The sequence below is a fragment of the Engystomops pustulosus genome, chromosome 1, assembly GCF_040894005.1.
Source record: "Engystomops pustulosus chromosome 1, aEngPut4.maternal, whole genome shotgun sequence".
Lineage (NCBI taxonomy): Eukaryota > Metazoa > Chordata > Amphibia > Anura > Leptodactylidae > Engystomops > Engystomops pustulosus.
The window spans coordinates 251,449,552-251,473,798 of record NC_092411.1 but is presented as its reverse complement, the minus strand read 5'-3'; the positions used below and the strand labels follow the sequence as shown (position 1 = coordinate 251,473,798).

At 41.3% G+C, this 24,247-nt stretch overlaps 1 protein-coding gene across 1 annotated transcript in view; it reads right to left on the bottom strand.

The window, feature by feature from the left end:
* SCFD2 (sec1 family domain containing 2) overlaps nt 1-24,247 on the bottom strand; it is a 273,170-nt gene that overhangs the window by 17,748 nt on the left and 231,175 nt on the right. The window contains exon 7 of the mRNA XM_072124397.1: nt 5,090-5,224. Within this exon, the coding sequence (XP_071980498.1) occupies nt 5,090-5,224 (135 nt within the window). The remainder of the gene's footprint in view (nt 1-5,089; nt 5,225-24,247) is intronic.

The window sequence follows — 24,247 nt, the reverse complement described above, 5'->3', positions numbered from 1 at the left end:
AATCTTATATTTGTTATCCATGGCCTCCTTACTTCTAAAATCAACTTTTAAAATGATGCTAATGAGCCAGTAGAGCTGCCCTAGCCCCATCTATGCTGCAGATTCGCAGGAAGGAGCTCTCCCCCTCCCACCCTTCTGCAGTGAAATTTCATCAAGCAGAAGGAGGGAGGAAGTGCTGAGGAGGTGGAGAGGGAAACAGTGTAACAGCTTCTGAAAACACTGTAGTAACACCCTCCAGAGCACTTCCGGCTCATTGGCATAATTTTGTAAAGTTAATTTTAGAAGGGAGGAGGCCATGGACAACAAATATAAGAATATTACCACAGTCACAGTGCCTGGATCTATGAGTAAGTGTCCCTGCTTTATCATGATGGTAGATTTCATTTAGGATTTAAAGGGGTTGTCCAGATTTTACAAAAAATTTATATCAGGCCTCGGGAGGGGCAGCACCAGAGGAGAGGCTTTTTTTAAACACTGACCCAGACAGCACCCATATAAGAAGATTTGGAATATTAAACTATTTTAAGAATAGACAGATATATTGCTATTAAATGGGTTGTCCAAGCTTTTCAAATGTACATCAGGCCTGGGGGGCCTAAAAAAAAAACACTAAAAATCTTTCCTCCTCTGGCGCTCCTGTTGTCCAGCAGTGCTGCCCATCACGATGCCCCCTTCTTGCGTATGCCTGATACACATCGAAAGTGATGTTATATCAGAAACGTGGTAGTGGTAGGAAGATGCCGCGGGAGGTAAGGATAAGATTTTTATGTCTTTTTATAGCCCCCCAGGCCTGATATACATTTGAAAAGCTTGGAAAACCCCTTTAAATAGTTGTCGCAATATATCTGTCTATTCTTAAAATAGATTAGCATTCCAAATTTGGGCCTGTGTTAAAAAAGCCTTTCCTCTGGTGCTGGAGGTGTGGCGTACACAAGGTAAAAAAGGTTAACACAAGGTTAAATAAAAGACAAAAACATGGAAAGAAGATAGAACCTGGTGTTTACCGTGATCAATACCAATTCCAGAAAAGTTTCTATGAATTTCTATTGTGATGTTGTATGTCAAAAACTCCTATTTTTTGGCCGGGCATGATGTTTTTGAAGAAAAAGTTGTGTGTACATCTGAACTAGTTACATCCAGGAAAAAAGTTGAGCGGTTCTTGCAGTGTTTTTCTTCACAAGTACAAGAAGCAGAAGCCCTAAATTTTCCTTCAGTCAAAACAAGTCTGCATGGAAAAGGGGAATCTGTAAGACGCGTCTCCGTCGCATCCAGTATGTGATCCAAACCACAAATTGCAATACCATTCATTCACAACGTCACTTGTTATGTGGACGCAGCTTTAAATGAAATTACACTTTTAATGGAAATGTTCTGCAGACATGCGATCGGGTGGGAGACAAAGAGCTTAGGAAAAACCTCTTGTTTTAACTACTTTGCTGTGTAAAGGACGGTGGAGTCTGCCAGGAATCTTATTATATTTGATATTTCCATTAATGTTTCCTTGAAATAAAATTAATAAGAGAAATGCAGTGTTCCCTGGCCAGGACAGTACTGACACACCCTGCATTTACTGGTCTTCCTAAGGTGTGTTCCCCGCCTCAAAATAGGATTGCTATGCAGCACATCTTCTATAAAAGTTGTCATAAAAGCTAAAAAAAAAAAATGTCTATAGAACTGCATGCTGCCATATTCAGTTATAATGGAGAGGCTACATGTAAGGGGGAACTCTCACTCACAAGGAGAGATTTATCAGAAGTCTCTAAGAGCAGAACTGTTCTAGTTGCCCAATCAGAGCTCAGCTTTCATTTTCCCACAGCCGTTTATAAAATTAAAGCTAAGCTCTGATTGGTTTCCATGGGCAACAAGACCAGTTTTACCTCAGAAACTTGATGATTAAGCTCCCCCACAGTGTGTCATAGGGATTTGTCTTTGGTGAAGGGCACACCACTCAGGCCTCTAGTGATCACATATATCCTGTAACCTCACATTAAAAGCAGGTTTACTTGTCCTGGTCATAATCGGGGTCCCATTGGTGGACATGAGCGCTATCTTGAAAGCCGCCATATTGGATCAATGACAAGTTTATATACGGGAAAGGTGGTCATATAGCTTATCAAAGACCACCATTTTCTCAGAAAGCGATTGCCACAATCAGATCTCTTCTGATTCAGATAAGATCAGAGATTCTCCATGGATTCTCATACAGGTCCATAACAGTTGGATCCAGCGCCTTCATGTTCAACACCATGGACAACATGTCACATAGCTGTGCATCACAGGGAACGTTCCTAGTTGTTGTTCCAGCTTTCTGTGATAACTTTTGAGATTTTTGGGATACAAAATTGTATGTCGGGGAGGGTTATAAGGTCACCAATAAAATGATTTATTTACGTGTGGGATATAGAACTATTTTGAATAATATAGGAAGTATATGAACCCCACATAGGAGGTTTCTTTGTGCAGAGCTTCTATAGATCAGCTCTTACTCTGTTGACTCATCTAGTGATAAGAGTCAGGGGGTTTCTGAGGCCAAATGAGTTTACTGCCTTACTGACAATAATCTATAATGTGGAGCTCTATTCATTTCTTGCAAATAGGGCCATTCACAGAGTAACACGTGGCTCACCATGCGCCACTCACTCACCATAGAGTTCACCTCACAGGAAAGCTGTGCGATGGGTCTGCATTAAGAGCGTACAATGTGCAATCCCACTAGAGATATCAACGTTTTGTCTCATTTTTCAACGCTAATTTAATAGGTTTTATTCCAATCCTGGACAATCTCCTCAGAATTTGCGTCCATACCATAACTGCTACGTTCTATGACAATATATGACAAAATAGTTTTCTCGTCGTAGACTCACGAGGCCCAATGTGAGACACAAAAACATTCACGTGTACAAAAACAAGACTCCACTTATTCACTAGGAGTCATAATGAGCAAATACAATGCTCCTACAGCGATTATTCCTGATAAGACCAGTAAACACATCCCCTGCACTTCCTCAGCTGCGGCGCCTGTCACAACACTGTGACTTCTCCGAGTCAGGGAATGTGATTTAAGAATGGTTATTCTGAGCGTCTTCTACGGGGTCGTAACACATGCATGCACATGTGCTGGAGAGGCAGCTACTCACGCGGGTGACTCAGTGGCCAGGCAAGACTGCGAATATTTCCAAAACTAGGCGAGCAATGAGAAATACATCACATGAATGCCGTGTAGATTTCTGAAAACCAAAATGTCAACTTACCGTAACCTTTTCATGACCAGGGATGCTTTGGGGCTGTTATGTCCATATGATGCAATAGAACAGGGATTTTTTTTTTTAATCTAGGCATTTTATTTTACAGAATGCATAGGCTATATTATATTTCACTATTGGAGTTTATATCAGCTAAAATTTTAGAAAAGAAATATGTTGCTATGGGCTTCTTTTATCCCCATCTTTCTTCTTTAAGACTCCACTGACAGCTGAGAAATAAAGCAGCCTGATAATGATCCAAATGACATAGCCAGGGCCATAAGCAGGAGTGGCGGGACCCCATAGCATATTTCTAAATGTGCCCCCCCCCCCTTACCTCACGTTTATACAATGATATCTATTTAACACACATTTACAAACATTCTACACTCATACACACATATTTATACATTTTATACACTCATACATTTACAGTATTTACACTTCAAATATACACACATATAGTATATACCAGTGGTGGCGAACCTATGGCACGGGTGCCAGAGGTGGCACTCAGAGCCCTCTATATGGGCACCCTTGCCATCACCCCAGGGCAGGGTTCACCAGACAGGACTCAAGACCTCTTGCAGTCCCAGGCAGCACAGGACTCTAGTAGGAAGCTACAATGATAATCCAAACTTCTTCTCCTTCTTTCTACTGTATTGGTGTCCTCAGGTGCCTATACAATTAAACCTGTGACAGAGCAGGGAGTCATAAGTCACTGCTTAAATTCTCGCATTGGCACCTTGCAAAAAAATATGTGGGTTTTGGTTGTAGTTTGGGCACTCGGTGTGTAAAAGGTTTGCCTTCACTGGTATATACACACCATACAAAGATACATGCACATAAGCGCACTTACATATATTACCATATACATACATACATCATAAAAACACACATATGCAGTATATACACCTTACACCTTATACACACACATAATGCATATATACACCATACACCAGATATAGAATACACACATACAGTATATGCACATCACATATACACACATACAGCATATACACATCACATATACAAAAATGCAGCATATACACTCATATGCACATATGTATTTACTTACTGACAGGCAGTTTTCTTATACCTGGGGGGTAACGGGCCACAGATCTGACTCTGTGCAGCCTGGTAACAGCTGATCACATTTGTGAAAGTAGATAACAGGAGATAGACATATATTCCTAGTCCTGCTGCGTGTCCCCTGTCTGACATTTTTTATCTGAACTGCCGATTTATGCTGTGTACTGTGGAAGCATAATATGTATTTAACAGTGCACATCCTCCATTCTATAGTGTGTCTGGTCGGGCATCAGGCGTCCGGACAGTGACCACCCCATAGCAGCTACTACCCCTCCAGGTACTCCCCTAGATAGTCCCTTGAGGATCTAATATCCTCAAAAAAACTGAATCATCAAGGGAAATGTTCAATATGCATGGAAAGAGTTAATAGTTACTAAGTAACTATGGTAAATACAGGCAGTCCCCTACTTAAGAACACCTGACTTACATACGACCCCTAGTTACAGGCGGACCTCTGGATGTTGGTAATTTACTGTACTTTTGCCTTAGGCTACAATAATCAGCTGTAACAGTTATCACAGGCGTCTGTAATGAAGCTTTATTGTTACTCCTGGTTCTTATGACAACCCAACATTTTTAAAATCCAATTGTCACAGAGACCAAAAAAATTTTGACTGGGGTTACAATAATAAACTATATGGTTCCGACTTACATACAAACTCAACTTAAGAACAAACCTACAGACCCTATCTTGTATGTAACCCGGGGACTGCCTGTAATAATAAATAATAAGAGAATAAGGAAAGAACACCAACCTTCATAAACATGCTGAACCCCGTCTTGAGGAGATCAGTGAGACCGGAAGACATATGTTCGATATCTGTGGGCTCCGTATGCTCAGGATGAAAGATTTCTTCTACAATCTGTTTCAGCAAAGGCTTGTATGAGGCCTGGGGAGGAAGAAGACTGTAACTAATACTGTATAAAAATAAAAGGAAAACAGACGTATCTGTGCTGGAAGCAAAATATACATTTATCAATAATCTTTTACACAATTTAAGATAAATGGAAAGGAGATGGAGACTGCCAGGATTTGTCACGTGCATACATATATATGTACTATACTTTTACAATTTTCTGCTTGACGGCAATTGGGTTTATTTTTTATATTTTGGGAGGTGATGGACTTTCATTAACTTATACAACGTGTTGGAGTACTTTGTGTTCTTTGTAAGGTTGTCATAGTAACCCATCAGTGCTCAGTGATCATGCGGGGGTGACAATGGACAGATAGAAGGAGCTCCTTCAATGACACAGTCATGTCTGAGAGCAGAGGCTGTGAGTGGTTTACTTCATGTCCGTGTTAGTCCAGGATCCCAACTCTCACTGATAGGTTCCTATATACACAAAACATATGGTGGCCACATTTCACAGACTGAACACTGCTCCGAGAACAAGACCTCAAAACAAAAATAGTCTGGGTTAGAGAACATCTACCACTATAATCCAGCATGATAAACCACTTACTCATAACTGTGGTAATCTTCATATATTTGTTATCCATGGCCTCCTTTCTTCTAAAAATCAACTTTTAAAATGATGCAAATGAGACAGAAGTGCTCTACCAGAGCACGTCCATGCTGTAGCTTCACAGGCTGTTACACTGTGTGTGTGTCCCTGCTCCCTGGCACTTTCCTTCTCCCTCTTCATGCTGTATTTTCACGGCAGCAGCACACTGTGGGAGAGGGAGACAATGTAAGAGTATGTGAAGACAAGTATGTGTCTCACCTTTGGCTGATGTAATCTCACTGCAGCAGAGGACGCCTCAGCACACAGTGGGAGGTGGGAAGTGCTCCTGCACATTATAAAAGCCCACATGGAGCATTTCTGGCTCATTAGCATAATTTTAAAAGTTGATTTTAGAAGGAAGGAGACCATGGATAACACATATGAGAAGATAAACACAGTTATGGTGCCTGGAACTATGAATACCGTATTTTTCGGACTATAAGGCGCACAAAAAATCTTTTGATTTTTCTCAGAAATCAAAGGTGCACTTTATAGTCCAGTGCGCCTTATATATGAACCGTACTTACAGACAACCGCTGTCTTGAACTGTGCTCAGGTCTGCCACCTGCTGGTCATTCATCTTTATAATCTGTTGCGCGTTATATATAAACCTAGACATTTTAGCAGGCATTTATTGATAATACCAGCCCTTCAACCGCACATAACCCCACTATGCTACACAGTGTAATAACATGATAACCCTGGGTACATGAGACCACACGTTATATACTTCTCGCTGAACCAATATCTAGTACAGGATTTCCGCAAACCTATTCTCGTACTCATTCAATTCAGGAAAACATAAATCATATAGTTGCACAGATGTATGCGGATACCGCATCCCCCTCATCCCATCAGTCTAGTCCATGACATTTACATTCGGAGGAAGCCTAAATATGGCCATTATTCCTTTGTTGGTGTTTGCTTTAGAGCTAATTTCTGATCAAACAAAAACACAGTTTACAGCTCCACGACACGAAACTACATGCTACAACAACTGCTAGAGCCGAGGTGAAGGCTGGATTTCTTATCACTGTCTATCACAGCTCATGTAGAAATGACTACACAGACAAGATGCATAGCAAAGGTGCCCACTCACGTCTTATCTACCATGAATCCCAAGATGCTTCATCTCAAGCAAAGGAATGCAAGTAGTAGTAGTTTTCTGGTCTCCTACATTACTATCAGCGTAATGTTATTGCACTTTATTACCATACAGTGTCCATTGCCCCCATTCAAGCCATTCCCTGTCCATAATTATTATCTCTCACATACATTAAGGGCAATTTTATAGGGAGCCAATTCTTCTCCTTCAACCCCATGACCTATATATCAAGGGAACTAAAAGTGGAAAATGTATTTAAAAAGTTCTATGTTCCCCAATATTGGCAATGTTTTCAGCATGTTTCCCTGTATACACACACAGCTGCTGTCTCTCACTGACAGGAACTGGAAGAGAGTGGAGGATGTCCTACTGTGCTGCTGCAGCTCCACCTATTCAGAAGAGCTTAGAGATGTAAAGAAAGAAGCATGGAGAGTCTGCACCCAATACAGAATACATATAAGCACTAGAATACACATATAAAACACTTATGTCAGAAAGATTCATAGAAATGTCCTTAGATGTTGTACACAGAACATATATCTCCTCTCACAGAGGTTTCCTAATGGGGACCTACCAGACTGCAAATTAGCCTAAATGAGTGCAGGGAGACGTGGACATCTGTCATTACACCTTTGCACATGTTCCCCTGTGCAGAGGTTTTAATTGTCTATGAAAGATTTTACTAGTTTACTAGTTACTGTTTTAGCTGGGTGCACCCCTCACAACACTGCTCTATCTGTGGTGGCAGTCACTCTCAAGGCCATCCCACACTTTAGTTACATTCTATATACTTTTGTTCTAGAACCACCGATTCGGTAAGCTCTGTGCAGCGCTGCGGATTCTGTTGGCACTATATAAATAAAGGATTTATTATTATTCTATTTCATTGGACATGTTCCTTTTTTTATCCACAAACATATTTTTAGGATTCTCACCCCCAACATAATTGATGAGACCAACTACTGTGTTAATATGAGAGCTAGCAATACAACAAAAAACTATAACGTCTCCACTATTTACAGTAATGGCAAAGAATAAAGAGAAAAGGTTGATAGCTGCATCCTACTCCCCGCCAAATAATATTTACAGGAATCTTTTTTTCTTTCCATGGATCTACCGCTAGTGACGTCACTCGCTACAAGATAAATGCAATATTCAAATCTCATTCACAGCTGAAGAGGCCACCGAGGACAATGAGCAAGAATGGCCCATTGTGTATACTGTCTGAATGTCTCATGAACAAGACAATATGCAGAGGTGCATGATGGGAAGAGAGGTTCATTAATGTAAAAATGATGTAGTCAATACTGACCAGAATAAACCAGGTGCCTATGGTAAGCTTAATAATGGGATCACTACTTTTATTTCTGCATTTATGCCTCTTTCCCAATAATTACATTTTTTTTTTTTTTTTGCAATTCTGTTTTTATTGTTTCAACATCAAGACAATATAACAATACAATGTCTCGGGGTATATAAGTATACATGGTGTCAACAATCAATCAATGGCATTGAAGCTGTTCTATCGAATAGACATTTTCAATGGGGGGGGGGGGGTAATAGGGTTTTCTCCTGATTTTCCCATGTATAGTAGTTACCTTGGATTGGTTAATATGTTAAGAAGTGAGATTTAACTAGCAGTGACAACGAGAGCTAGATGAAGGGTTGGCGCCGTTGCGCGTGTTTACTTCCAAGTTGTCTTTTAGCTCCTCTAGTGTGGTGTGGCATATCTCATTCCATCTCTATGTGTGTGTGAGTGTGTGTGTGTGTGTGTGTGTGTGTATGCGTGCGTGTGTGCGCATGTGTATGTGTGTCAACTTAAAAGTTCTTCCATGTGGTAGTTTTCGGATACTTTATCAGTCCATGCGTTCAGGGGTGGCGCAACGGTCTACCTCCAGAAAAGAGGTATCAATGATTTAGCCACTGCGTTTAGATATGTTTGGACGCAGACAAACGCAAACCCGAAGGGGGACAGACCCAGGAATATCAGAGGAATTGGAACCGCAGAGTGCTTATCAAACGGATCCTGTCTTGTATATCGGGCCAGAAATCCCATATATGTGGGCATATCCTCCAGATGTCAATAATTACATTATAAGTCTGACGAAAGGCAACAGTGAACTATGCAGGATACTAAATATAAGACTTACTGTATAAGTTGGAGCAATAATCTGTAGGATAACACAGTTTTTTTGAATATGTTAACAGACAGGGCAAGTTAATCTTTTAACACACTCACTAACTTTTAACACAATATAAAACTCCATCTATTATATGGAACTAAACTCTCAGGCTAGATTCACTTTTAAGCCCTCCATTATAAAGATATACCAGGTGGACTTTGAATTTGTATGTAAGTCGAAACTGTATATTTTGTAAATGTCGATCCAGACAAAAATAAATTTTGGCCCCAGTGACAATTGAAGTTTAAATTTTTTTGCTGTAATGGGACCAAGGATTATCAATAAAGCTTCATTACAGACACTTTACAGCTGATCATTGCAGTCTGGGACTACAGGCAGTCCCCGGGTTACATACAAGATAGGGTCTGGAGGTTTGTTCTTAAGTTGAATTTGTATGTAAGTCGAAACTGTATATTTTATAATGGAAGTTCTAGACAATTTTTTTTCTTTTGCCCCAGTGACAATTGGAGTTTCAAAATTTTTGGTGTAATTTTTACCAAGAATTATCAATAAAAGCTTCATTACAGACATCTTACAGCTGATCATTGCAGTCTGGGACTATAGTAAAGCATCCAGAGAGCTTCACCAGAGGTCACATGGGGCAGAGGGGTCCGTCTGTAACTATGGGTTGTCTGTAAGTCGGGTGTCCTTAAGTAGGGGACCGCCTGTATAGTAAAGCATTCAGAGAGCTTCACAAAAGGTCAGAGGGTCTGTCTGTAACTCTGGGTTGTCTGTAAGTCGGGTGTCCTTAAGTAGGGGACCACCTGTACTACTGTAAGGGATACATCCTCCTGTTCAGCTCCTCTCCTCAATCACTAGCTGCTCCCAATGCACAGGGTGACCTTATCTGGACAGTTACATTTCTAGGGAAAAACTACTGTACGCTGAGCAGGGACCAGGGATGGATGGCCACCCCTAAGGGTATTCATAGACGTCTAGGGAGAGGGGAGGGGGTAACAGTAGTAGGACAAGACAGAAAGAGGAAAGACATAGGCAAGGGCTGCTGGACAAATGGTTCTTTTTCTTCCCCCAAGTGCTTTATTCAAATCGATACTGAGCTCAGTTCCTCGCTCTTGCTCTTTAAACAACTGTCATTTTAAAGGAGTTGTAACTAGATAAAAAAAGGCTTTAGCACTAGAAGAGGCCACATTCATGTCTTACCTATCCTTGCTGGTCATGGGCTGTATGGATCAGGTAGCCACCTGGTCCTAGTGGTGGTGGTGTTCCCCCTTCCACTTTTGGAAGGGCCAGCGCATTCACCCAACATCTATGTCTACCAATCACTACACAATCCAGCTTCTTAGGGCCTTTGTCCCCAAATGATTTTAGCGCATCAGTGCTTTCTGCATCTGACAGAGCTAAGACCCTTGTTAGTCTATAGAGTTATGCACATATCCAACATTAAGCATAATCTATTTAACGATACAATCCTATCCAAGAAAACTGCAGCATGCATTACTCTAATAGTTGTCCTACAAAGTTCATCCATTGAAGTCAGTAGGAGTGTGAAAAAAAATGGACAGTGTGGTCAGTTTTTCACTAGGTGTTGCTAGGAGATTCATGTAATAGATCAGAGATCGTAATCCATGATTGAGGACACACTCTGCGTCTGAAACGCGTTGGAACTTTGATGTCTTCCCATGTCTTTTAAAATGGACTAAATAAAGAAGTTGTTTTATTGAATGCCGTGGTCACTTTGGATTTGAGAGCTATAAAATTGGTGAAAATCTCACTTAACCCTGATGACACTAGAACAGTGATGGGCAACCTTTTGAGCTTGGTGTTTCAAAATTCGCCAAAAAAACGAGCATAACTCGGGTGGTGTGTCACCTTGACAAAAAAAACATAATTTTGTGATATTTATAGTTTTAACCCCTAGGCGCACCACGACGTTATACTACGTCCCCGGGGCTAGATGCTTAGCGCACCGGGACGTAGTATAACGTCTAGCTTCTGGGACCGGCTCACGAACGGAGCCGGTACCAGAAGCAGCGGCTGTCAGCTGTCTATCACAGCTGACACCGCGCTGTAACACCCGCGATCGGAGCCGGCTCCGATCGCGGGTGTTAACCCCTTACACGCCGCGGTCAAGCATGACCGCGGCGTGTAAGGGTGTTCCTGCTGTGGATCGGATCCCCCGTGCCGCTTACCGGGGGATCCGATCCTCTTCCGGGCAGCTCCGAGGACTGGCATGTGCCCCGGAGCTGCCCGGTCTCCATGGCAGCCAGACCGCTTCCGGGTCTGACTGTAAACTGTCTGAGCATGCGCAAGCTTGCTCAGACAGTTTACACTGCTCTACAATAAAATAGTATTGTAGAGCAGTGTATTGAACTTAAACCAGTGATCAGAGCATCACTGGTTTAAGTTCAAGTATGTATAAGTAAAAAAAAATGCAAAAACAGTTAACACTACACATTATAATAAATAAAAAATAAATACATAAAATATAAGCCCCTAAAATGTCACTTTCCCATAAAAAACTTAATAAAGTATAAAAAACATAAAAACACAAAAAAAACCTGCATATTTGGTATTGCCGCGTCCGTAACAATCTGCATAATAAAACAGAATTGTTACTGGACCCGCACGGTAAACGCCGGAGGAAAAAAACGCAAAAAACGTTCCGAAAAAAGATAATTTTTAATTAATACCCTATAAAAAATGCTCTAAAAAGTGATTTTAAAAATTTTATGCACTCTAAAATAAGACCACTAAAAAGAACAACTGTTCTCGCAAAAAATAAGCCCCTAACCAGATTTGTCAGCCAAAAAATAAAAAAGTTATGCATATGAAAAGATGGTGATGCTAAAATGAATAAGATTTTCTCCAAATTAGTTTTTATTCAGTACAATTGAATAAAATACACAAAACCCCCACATATTTGGTATCCCTGCGTCCGTAACAATCTGTATAATAAAACAGAATTGTTATTAGATCCGCAAAGTGAACCCCGTAAAAAACAACCTAAAAAAACTCTCTCTGAAAAAGATGATTTTTTATTAATGCCCTTTAAAAATGCTCTAAAAAAAGTGATTTTAAAAAGTTACGCAATCTAAAATAAGACCACTAAAAAGAGCTATCATTCTTGCAAAAAATAAGCCCTTAAACAGATTTGTGAGGTGAAAAATAAAAAAGTTATACATATGAAAGACGGTGATGCTAAAATTAACAACAATTTTGCCAAATTACTTTTTATTCAGTAAAAATGGTAAAAAATAAAAAATATATATAAATGAAGTATTTTCATAATCGTGGCGACCCATAGAATAAAAATAATATACTATTTTTATGGTATGGTTTACGGCCAAATAAAAAACACATAAAAATTTTCCTAAAAATTGATGATTTTCATTTCCTCCACCAACAAAGAGTTAATTAAATCTCACCAATTAGCTGTAGATGCCCCAAAATTACATACCAGAAAAGTGCATCTCATGTGGCAAAAGAAATAAGCCCCTATAGGTCCTCATTAAAAAAAAGAAAAAAATTATAGCCTGTACAATGTGACATAGCAAATCTGATCTGGATGGCGCCTCCTTCCCTTCTATGCCCGGCCGTGCGCCCATACAGCAGGTTACCACCACATATAGGGCATCGGTGTACTCGGGAGAAATTGGGTATCAAACTTTGTGGAGCCTTTTTTAATTTAATCCATTTTAAATGTTTAATTTTCCACCCAAAATGGGTGTATTGTGAAAAAATATTACAATTTGCAGACTGCACCTCCATTTTGTTTTAACCCCTATAAAACACGTAAAGGGTTAACAAACTTCTTAAAAGTAGTTTTTCATACGTTGAGGGGTGTAGTTTCCACAATGGGGTAATTTACGAGTCTTGCTATTATTTAGGCCTCTCAGTGTCAATTAGAAGTTGATCAGGTCCATCTAAGTACGGGTTTTGGCGATTTTACAAAAAATGTGAAAAATGGCACCCAAATTCTGAGCCTCATAACATTCTAGTAAAATATGTGGAATCTTAACCCCTTAAGGACGCAGCCTGTTTGCAGGTTAAGGCTCGCAACTTTTTTTTGAAATTTGACCAGTGTCTCTTCCTGTGGTAATAACTTTTCAACGCTTTAAGATATCTCTGTGATTTTGAGATTGTTTTCTCGTGAGACATTGTAGTTTATGTTAGTAGTGTCATTTCGGTGATCCGTTCCTTTTTTGGGGGGTAAAAATTCAAAAATTTAGGAAAAATTTGAAAAAAATGACTATTTTCAAAGTTTCAAATGTTATACTTTTTAGACAAAAAGTGATACAACAAATTTTTTTTGATAGAAACCTTTTGCCATTGGTCTTCTTTTTATATCCATTATTTGTTTTAAGTTTCCATTTTTTTTATGGATGTGAGAAGGTTTGAAGTTTTAGTAGCAACTTCTCAGATTTTCTTGAAATTTGAAAAATGCGAACTTTTTGGTGATCAATTCAGTTTGGAAGTGCCCTATAAAGGCTTATGTACTATATACCCCCACAAGTAACACCATTTTATGAACCTAACATCTCAACCTATTCAAATCAGCATTTAGGAAGTCTGTTAACCCTTTAATTATTTTTCCGGAAGCATATGAAAATGGAGTGGAAATTTTGAAATTTCAATTTTGGATTTCAATCTTTCCAATTTAGCCCTAAAACGGATACATTCAGAAGGAATTTGAGGTAAATATATATTCCTAATTTCTTGCCCTGCTTCTTCCGAGTACGGCAATACCAGACATGTGGATGTCAGCTGCTGTTTCCCCGCACAGCGATGTCCAGAACAGAGTTAGCGATACTGGGAATTTGGAAAGCCAATTTGGCTGCAAATATTTTGTGGTGCCACAGTGTAATTGAAGAGCCCCTGAAGTAAAAGTACAATAGAAAACCCCCCAAAATGTCACCATTTCGGAAACTAGACCCCTCAAAGAATTTATCGGTGGTTGTGGTGAGCATTTTAACCCCCGACACGCTGGTCAAAATTTAATGCAAAGTAAATGGTGCAGAGTAAAAATTGCGTTTTTATCTCAAAAATGTCATTTTAGTGCCTCATATACTGTGCCCAACCCATGCCACTTTAGACAAACACCCCAAAAATCATTCTGCTGGTTGTCCCGAGTACGGCAATACCACACATGTGCCAATAATTTACAGGCTGGGCACACAGAAGGGATGAGAACGGAAGGAGTGAAATTTTGATTTTCCAGCTCCGTTTTCACACGTTTGGATTTGGAGTGCCATGTCATGTTGGCAGGGCCTGTGAGGTGCCAGTGCAATAGAAACCCCCAATAAATGATACCATTACGGAAACTAGACCCCTCAAAGAATTTATCGGTGGTTGTGGTGAGCATTTTAACCCCCGACACGCTGGTCAAAATTGAATGCAGAGTAAATGGTGCAGAGTAAAAATTGCGTTTTTATCTCAAAAATGTCATTTTAGTGCCTCATATACTGTGCCCAACCCATGCCACTTTAGACAAACACCCCAAAAATCATTCTGCGGGTTGTCCCGAGTACAGCAATACCACACATGTGCCAATAATTTACAGGCTGGGCACACAGAAGGGATGAGAACGGAAGGAGTGAAATTTTGATTTTCCAGCTCCGTTTTCACACGTTTGGATTTGGAGTGCCATGTCATGTTGGCAGGGCCTGTGAGGTGCCAGTGCAATAGAAACCCCCAATAAATGATACCATTACGGAAACTAGACCCCTCAAAGAATTTATCGGTGGTTGTGGTGAGCATTTTAACCCCCGACACACTGGTCAAAATTTAATGCAAAGTAAATGGTGCAGAGTAAAAATTGCGTTTTTATCTCAAAAATGTCATTTTAGTGCCTCATATACTGTGCCCAACCCATGCCACTTTAGACAAACACCCCAAAAATCATTCTGCGGGTTGTCCCGAGTACGGAAATACCACACATGTGCCAATAATTTACAGGCTGGGCACACGGCAGGGGTCAGGAAGAAAGAAGCACAATTTAGGTTTTCAAGCTTCGTTTTCACTAGATTGGTAATGGGGGGGTACCCCCGAGGTACCAGTACAATAGAAACCCCCAAGTAGTGAACCCATTTTGGAAAGGGCACCCCTCAAAGAATGTATGTAGGCTTGTATGAGCATTTTAACCCCCAACACGCTGGCCAAAATTGAATGCAAAGTAAAGGGTGCAGAGTAAAAATTGTGTTTTTATCTCAAAAATGTCATTTTAGTGCCTCGTGTACTGTGCCCAACCCATGCCACTTTAGACAAACACCCCAAAAATCATTCTGCGGGTTGTCCCAAATACAGCAATACCACACATGTGCCAATAATTTACAGGCTGGGCACACGGCAGGGGTCAGGAAGAAAGAAGCACAATTTAGGTTTTCAAGCTTCGTTTTCACTAGATTGGTAATGGGGGGTACCCCCGAGGTACCAGTACAATAGAAACCCCCAAGTAGTGAACCCATTTTGGAAAGGGCACCCCTCAAAGAATGTATGTAGGCTTGTATGAGCATTTTAACCCCTAAGGTGCTGGCTAAAATTTAATACAAAGTGAGTAGTGCAGAGAAACAATTGTATTGCAATTTATCAAATATGCCATTGAAGTGACAAAAGTATTTTGCCCAACTCATGCCACTGGGGAAAAACACATCAAAAATCATTCTGCGGGTTACCCCGGTTAGGGCAATACCCCATAGGAGGCAATAATCTGTAGGATGGAGACACGGTAGGGCTCAAAAGGGAATAACTTGTTGGAGCACAGACATTGTACATTTTTTTTTTCTTTTTGGCATCATGAAAGATTTGTAGATGCCAATAGGGGCCAGTACAGTAGAAATCCCTAAGAACTGACCCTATTTTGGAAACTACACCCTTCCATGAATTAATCTAGGGGTATAGTTAGCATTTTAACCCCACAGGTGGACCCCTGAAAAAGTGCATAATGGATAGTGCATAGTAAAAAATATCTATTATGTCATTTTGTGCCCAGCTGCTGCCATGGGAGACAAACACCCTAAAAATCATGATGCATGTTTTCCCGGGTAAAGCATACGGGACAGTAATCTACAGGCTGGGCACATGGCAGGGCTTAGAAGGGAAGGTGCGGCATGTGGCATGATGTATAAGCTGTGCGTCAGGGTAGCAACAGAGTACTCTAAAAATCCAGGGATGTATGATAAATTCGGAAGCAATCTTTCATACATAACCCTGGTTTTTCTGGGCATGTCTCACAGTGATGAATGGTGTCCTTCCGAATGCCATTTTTGGAGCACACCCTGCACCTCTTCTGTGTCCTTCCCTTGCTGGCTGTTTGGGGAACTACTCCTGGAAAGTGCTGCCCTGGTACAATACGTGTTGGGGCCTCACTTCCAGATGTGCTAGCACTCCCCCCTTCCTGGTCTCCAAAAAGAAAGTACTTTATTACCACCTCTTGAAATTCCAGGAAAGTTCCCCTCTGGCCGGCATATCGATGCAGCACATAAGCATTATACAATGCCATCTGCATCATGTGCACGGCCAGCTTCTTGTACCACACCCTCGACTTCCGCATGGCATTGTACGGCTGAAGCACCTGGTCAGACAAGTCCACCCCTCCCATGTATTTGTTATAATCTAAAATACAGTCTGGCTTGGGGGTTTCTGTACTGGCACCTCGTACTGGGACAGGGGTGGTGGTGTGCTCATGTATTGTGGTTAATACAAGGACTTCTCTCTTGTCCTTGTACTTAACACACAATACAGAGTCGCTGCATAGTGCCCTGCTTTCGTGCCTTTTAAGTTTTTGCCCAAGCAGCGACTTAGGGAGACCTCTCTGATTTCTGCGTACAGTGCCGCATGCCGCAGTATTTCTGGAAGTGAGGTACTTGAACAGGGTGGTGCTGGTGTAGAAATTGTCCAGGTAGAGGTGGTAGCCCTGGTCCAGCAGTGGGTGCACTAAATCCCACACTATCTTCCCTGTAACACCCAGGAAGGGGGGGCATTCTGGGGGCACTATAGTGGAGTCCTTCCCTTCATATATCCTGAACTTGTATGTGTACCCTGATGAACTTTCGCACAGCTTATACATCTTCACACCATACCTTGCCCTCTTATTGGGCAGGTACTGGCGGAAGTGAAGTCTCCCTTTGAATTGTACCAGGGACTCGTCTATGCTTACATGTTTTGCGGGGGTATATACCTGGGCAAACTTGGCACTAAAATGATCTAATATGGGCCTGACCTTAAATAACCGATCATAACTGGGGTCACCTCTGGGTGGGCACTGTGTGTTGTCAGTGTAGTGCAAAAACTTATGGATGGCTTCAAAGCGCATCCTGCTCATTGCCATGCGGAACATGGGGGTGTGGTACAGTATGTCTGTGCTCCAGTAGTCCCTGATTGAAGGCTTCTTTACTATCCCCATAAGGAGTATTATGCCCCAATACTTGTGCATCTCTGCTGCAGTGACAGGGGTCCACCTGTAGGGTTGTGCATAAAAGGACGTGGGGTTTTGGGCAATATGTTGTGCAGCATAGAGATTGGTCTGGACTACAATTAAATTCAACAGCTCCTCATCAAAAAAAAACTTAAAAAAGTCCACAGCTCTGAGCCCTGTCGTGTCAAAGTTAATTCCAGGATGGCCCAAAAAGTCAGGGACCTGAGGGGTATAATTATCTGGGGCTACCCATGTGGGGTCAGTGGAAGCCCCAGACGCTTCTCCTGCAGAAGTCCCAGAAACTTCTCCTGCAGAAGTCCCAGGCACTTCTCCTGCAGAAGTCCCAGGCACTTCTCCTGCAGAAGTCCCAGGCACTTCTCCTGCAGAAGTCCCAGGCACTTCAATTGCAGAAGTCCCTGGAACCCTACGGCGCCTTCTTGGGGGTCCTTCCAGGTCACTGGAAGATGAGCAGGAGGATGATGATAGGTAAAAGGGACCATCATCCCCACTAGCTGACTCGGTGTCAGAGGCAAGCATGTTATATGCCTCCAACACGGTGTACGTCTTCTGAGACATTGCACACAAAAAAATAGAGAACTAGAAAAATTAGATAATGTGCACCAAACTACACGGATAAACCGTCTAGCAGGCACACAAAAAAAAAAATATAATGCACACTAAACTACACGGACAAGCCGCACAGATAGCACACAAAAAAAAAAAAGATAATGCGCACCAAACTACACGGACAAGCCGCACAGATGGCACACACAAAAAGATAATGTGCACTAAACTACACGGACAAGCCGCACAGATAGCACACAAAAAAAAAAAAGATAATGCGCACCAAACTACACGGACAAGCCGCACAGATGGCACACACCAAAAATAATGCGCACTAAACTACACGGACAAGCCGCACAGATAGCACACAAAAAAAAAAAAGATAATGCGCACCAAACTACACGGACAAGCCGCACAGATGGCACACACAAAAAATAATGCGCACTAAACTACACGGACAAGCCGCACAGATAGCACACAAAAAATAATGCGCACTAAACTACACGGACAAGCCGCACAGATAGCACACAAAAAAAAAAAAGATAATGCACACCAAACCACACGGACCAGCCGCACAGATGGCACACAAAAAATAATGCGCACTAAACTACACGGACAAGCCGCGCAGATAGCACACAAAAAAAAATAATGCGCACTAAACTACACGGAGAAGCCGCACAGATAGCACACAAAAAAAATAATGCGCACTAAACTACACGGACAAGCCGCACAGATAGCACACAAAAAAAAAGATAATGCACACCAAACCACACGGACCAGCCGCACAGATGGCACACACAAAAAGTAGCTACGTACGGGTACACCTACGGCGTTCTGGAAAAAAATATTACCAGGCACCGAAAAAAAACCTATGTGCACCGCGCAAAAAGGCGCTACAAATGCACCTAGCTTGCCCTAAGACAAACTAACTACCGCTAAGACTGCTAAAGATTCTGTGCAGCGCTATTCACACGGCGCACTGAAAAGTGCGTCCAGTGCAGAACAACGCTAACACAGCGCACTGAAAAGTGCGTTTGGGTTCAGAACGGACAGACAGGGAAAAACGGAAGACACGTGGGATCACACAAGGCGATCACACAGGGAACACACAGGACACAGGAAAAAACAGATAGGGATGGGAATTTGTAGGGAACAATAGGGATCAGATAAGGATCAGAACACTATTTATAGTGTAAAAGTGTATTTTGGTGCACACAGTAACGCTCTCTCCTCTCTCCAGCGATACCAAACCAAAATGGTGCCGCTGGAGGAAGAGGAAGGGGCTAAAACCACGTTTTTTAGCCCAAAATCGCTGTAATTGGCCAGTCAGGTTTGACTGGCCAATCACGGCGATCGGCGGGCGGGACCGATTTGATTGGTCGGGTGACGGAGACAGGAACTCCTCCTGCCTCTGTCACCCAAATCTCGTCCCGATGTCACCACGTCGCGAGACGTGGTGACAATTCTAAAATCCTATGCGCTCGCGCCGTACCTGTACTGCGCTGAGCGCTAATCGTCGGAAGCTGCGCAGTACAGCTACGGCGCGGAGCGCTAAGGGGTTAAAAAACCATGCCAACATAAAGCAGACATTTGGGAAATGTAAGTTATGAATTTATTTGGGTGCTATGACTGTCTGCATCAAAAGTAGAGAATTTAGAACGTTGAAAATAAAGAATTTTTCAAAATTTTTGCCAAATTTTGTTTTTTTTCATAACTAAACGCAAAAGATTTCATCCAAATTTTTAAACTAATTTGAAGTACAATGTGTCACGAGAAAACAATCTCAAAATCCCCTGGATATCTCATAGCGTTCCAAAGCTATAACCACTTATAGTGACACAGGTCAGATTTGAAAAATGGGACCGCGTCCTTAAGGCCAAAATAGGCTGTGTCCCCTAGGGGTTAAATAACAAATATGTATAATTATTTAACTTCTAGGGTACTTTAATCCTAGGTTGTCTGATTGATCCTACCATGTACTGCCATACTACATCTATATATTACAATATGCTGGACAATCTCTCAGCCTCCCGGCTACTGCACCTGGCTGTGTAGGAGCCGAGGATGAAACTTAACTCTCCGGCGGCCGCGTGTCACTGAAAATGGCTGTGCGTGTCAGCACTGACACGCGTGTCATAGGTTGGCCATCACTGCACCAGAACTACAAAGCACTAGGATAACATTGGGATATAGCACTAGAACCAAAATCACATACAAATCTCACAATTTTCCATGTTCAGAAAAGTATGATTTGACACTCCTGGGCAATGGGCCTCATGGTATCACCCTCATGGAAAGATGCTTGAAAAATGAGGTTTTCTCAATACTCTGCAAAGGTGTTTGTCTGCATTGCCTATGTTTGACCTCTGCTTGTGAAACTCAATTCAAACTCTTTTCTACCTGGCCTGACCTCTGCTTGTTTTACTTGTTCCGAACCCTTTTCTGCCTGGCCTGAGCTCTGCTTGTATTACTTAATTCTACCCTTTTCTGCCTCCTCTGACCTCTGCTTTTATTACTCGACTCTAACCCTCTTATGTCGGTCCTGACCCCTGCTTGATTATGGTATTGACCTGCCCTGAGGTGTATCTGGATCACTAAAACAAATGAATTCCACCTTCCCTTCGCCATCCTTTAGTGCCATTTATCTCCTGATTCCCTTGGGTCAGCTGTCCCCAGATTGTACACCAAGAGGTAGCAACCTGGTGGTTTCCTTGCAGTGAATTTCACATCCCTGTATAGTGGTTAAAAGTTTAATACCAGGGGACTATTTTTAAAATCTGTCGTTTTAAATAACTATGAATAGCAGTCCTTGGCATCTGACAGCACCTTTAATGTGCAGAATATGTACTTTATTCTTAGAGGGTAATAATAACAAATCTCCTCCTAAATGCGTGACAAATATGTTGCTGTTTGTTTAACAGGCTTAGGCTGGTTGCAATCCATTCACCATAACAATACATTATTTAATGCCGCTTTAAGCGCTACAAGCTTATCCATGAATAGATTCTGTTCTGCATAGATTTCCATGTCAATATCTGAGCATAGAAAACTAAATGATATAATTGGCGCACATATGGCAGTACAGTATGGGACAGATGACAGCATATAATCATATATTAACAAAATGCCTGCAGCCATAATGTCTGTTGTGTTTAAACATATGTTGTCTGCATGACTTAGATTTGTCCCTTTATGTTTGTGGCTTAATAACACATCGCATAAAGACTACACGAGAGATGAACGGCTTCCTATGGATATTTAGTCTAAGTAAAAAATGTATGCACTGTAGCATGATAAACAATAACATGTCCATATATCTGAAATTTAGGTGCCAGCCAGTACATTTTTTGTAACTTTGGACCTAGTCTACACAAAATCCAAAATTGTGATGGATTCTGTTGTGTTACTCCCTTTTTAATCACAGCGTATAACAATTATTTACACAATGATGCACCTTTCCCATGAATGTATTAAAACGGCTATGTGCTACCCGTACCCTACCGGTTTTATAAGGATAGGACACGGCCACATTCACTACAATGGGAATTAAGATCATCAATTTAAATGGCCATATTGTCCATCGTACCATATAGTAAGCGAGACGTAAACAAACATATACAACCCATATATTCTCCCATACTTCAGTTCCGTACCCCCATAGAGTTTTAAAATATGTTTTGCATACGTTTGTGCACCGCATGCCGCCGTATGTACGTGTAGTATCCAGGGATTTGGGGGTTGAGTAAGCTAGTAACATTATTTTCCAACCAACTGTGTTTTATGTGGATACAGTGATGTACGGTTAAAAAACTTCAACTATATATGGCCAAATACAGCAATTCAAACACATGACTGGAAAAACATATGTTGGTGTGAAAGGGGCCTAACTTTTTCATGCATCTTCATAAACATTGGCAGGAATATGGGTCACAGAAAAAGGGCTCAGAGACAAAGCTTCTCTCCCAACAACACATTCTCTTTTGGCTGAATGGGTGCAAAATCTTAAAGAAAAGCCCCAAGTTTTGTAATGAAAGGGTTGTTTTACCCAAATACAAAGCATATTCCCGATTCCTCTGGATATCCCATGACTGCTGCCACAGGCTTCAGTGATGACATGAGTAAGAATGGTTACATCATGGGATCCTGCTAAGGAGTGGTGTGTATATCTCCAGACGACAACACAATATAGAAATGGGCACCACGGGTGGTCTCTTCTGCCAACCTTACAACTTCAGTTAAATACCTTTTTAGTATTTAATAGACTATAAAAGAATTTTGTGAAGTGAAAGGATATCTACCATCAAGATCCAGAATGATAAACCAGGGACACATACTCATAGATACAAGCACTGTGCCTTTGGTAATCTTCTTCTATTTGTTATCCATGGCCTCCTCTTTTTTAAAAGCAACTTTTAGCTTCTATGTTTACTGCTAGTGGATAGAAATCTGTCCATGTGATGTGATGGACAGGCAGGTACACAAGCCGTTATTATCATACAGCTCCTATTACTCTCTGTGATAATAACAGTTTGTGCACCTGCATGTCCATCACATGGACAGATTATATCCAAAGAAGCCTTCTATAGCAGCACAGCAAGCAGAGATCTAGAACACTGTTAAGAATTGATATAGAAAGTATATTGGACAATTGTATAACTTTTCCTTACATAAACAATATCAAATATTTGCTGAAAGTGGACAACCCCTTTAACACTGAAGACAAGGTGGGAAGCTCTGAACGCTTCCTCCTCTGTGATTAACACTGTGTGTCGGCCTTCAGGAGATCTGGTTAGTGATGTCTCTGGATGCAGGATCATCAATAACAGTGAAGGGGCTTTCTGAGGAAGAGAGAGATTGACTTCAGTGTTAAAATCTCCGCCTCCCTGACTTTATACAATCAATTTATATCTCACTTCAAAGTTGATTTTCTGGATGAAGCTACCAGACTGGACCATGAAAGAAACATCATTTGGAAGCTGTCAAGCTGCTTGACAACATACTGCTAGTTTATTAGGTCAATTTCTGATGACAGGTTCCCTTTAAGACTACCCTTTAATTTTCAGTATTTATTACTTGTATGTTTTTTACAAGCTCAGAAGCCGGTGTAGTCACTTTATATACTGCTCCATCACTAGCCCGGACAGTGCAGTACAGACGGTCCCCTACTTAAGGACACCCGACTTACAGACAACCCATACTTACAGACGGACCCCTCTGACCTCTGGTGAAGCTCTCTGGATGCTTTACTATAGTCCCAGCCTGCAATAATCAGCTGTAAAGTGTCTGTAATGAAGCTTCATTGATAATCCTTGGTCCAATTACAGCAAAAATTGTTTAAACTCCAATTGTCACTGGGGCAAAAAATTTTTTTGTCTGGATCTACAATTATAAAATATACAGTTTTGACTTACATACAAATTCAACTTAAGAACAAACCTCCGGACCCTATCTTGTACGTAACCCGGGGACTGCCTTTAGATAGGATCGGTACAGGAATTACTTTGTACTTGATGTCTGAAAGGAAACATTTGCATCTTCAAGACTTGTTTCTGATTAGGGACGGACAGGATGATTTTCCTGCAGATTGCCATTTTGATTGTTAGTTATTTACAGATGCGGCAGGGTCAGAGGATGGGGCACAGAAGACGAGAGCTATGTGTTCCGGATGTGCCCCGTTTTCTCATGTAACCACAGTAATGGAGGTTGTGTGATACAGCGTGGGTTACACATCATTAACGATCAGTCATTGATCAGGTCTTCCTATGCACATGTGTCTGAACTAAAATGTTTCGCTGTATGGGTGAATTAATAAATCAATGCGCTGTCATCATCAATCTGGGATATATTCATCAGGCCCAATGCTATGCAAAAAGGATTTCATATGATGTAATGTGGTGCGACGAGATGGAAAATGGCCTGATAAGTGGATACGTACACACACATACAGGGGGAGATTTATTAACGCTTGGATATGGGCCTTTAAATAATCCGGACACATGATCGTGACTTCTTAGTGTCGTCTCCTATCTAATGTCTAACATTTTATACTTTGTCGTTCTCTATTCCATGCAGTCATTGTCGCTCATATAAGCGGCACACATTACAAATCATTTTCTATTCAACAAAAATATTCAATTGCATTTTATTTAATTAATCTTCAGACTTGAACATCCTTGAG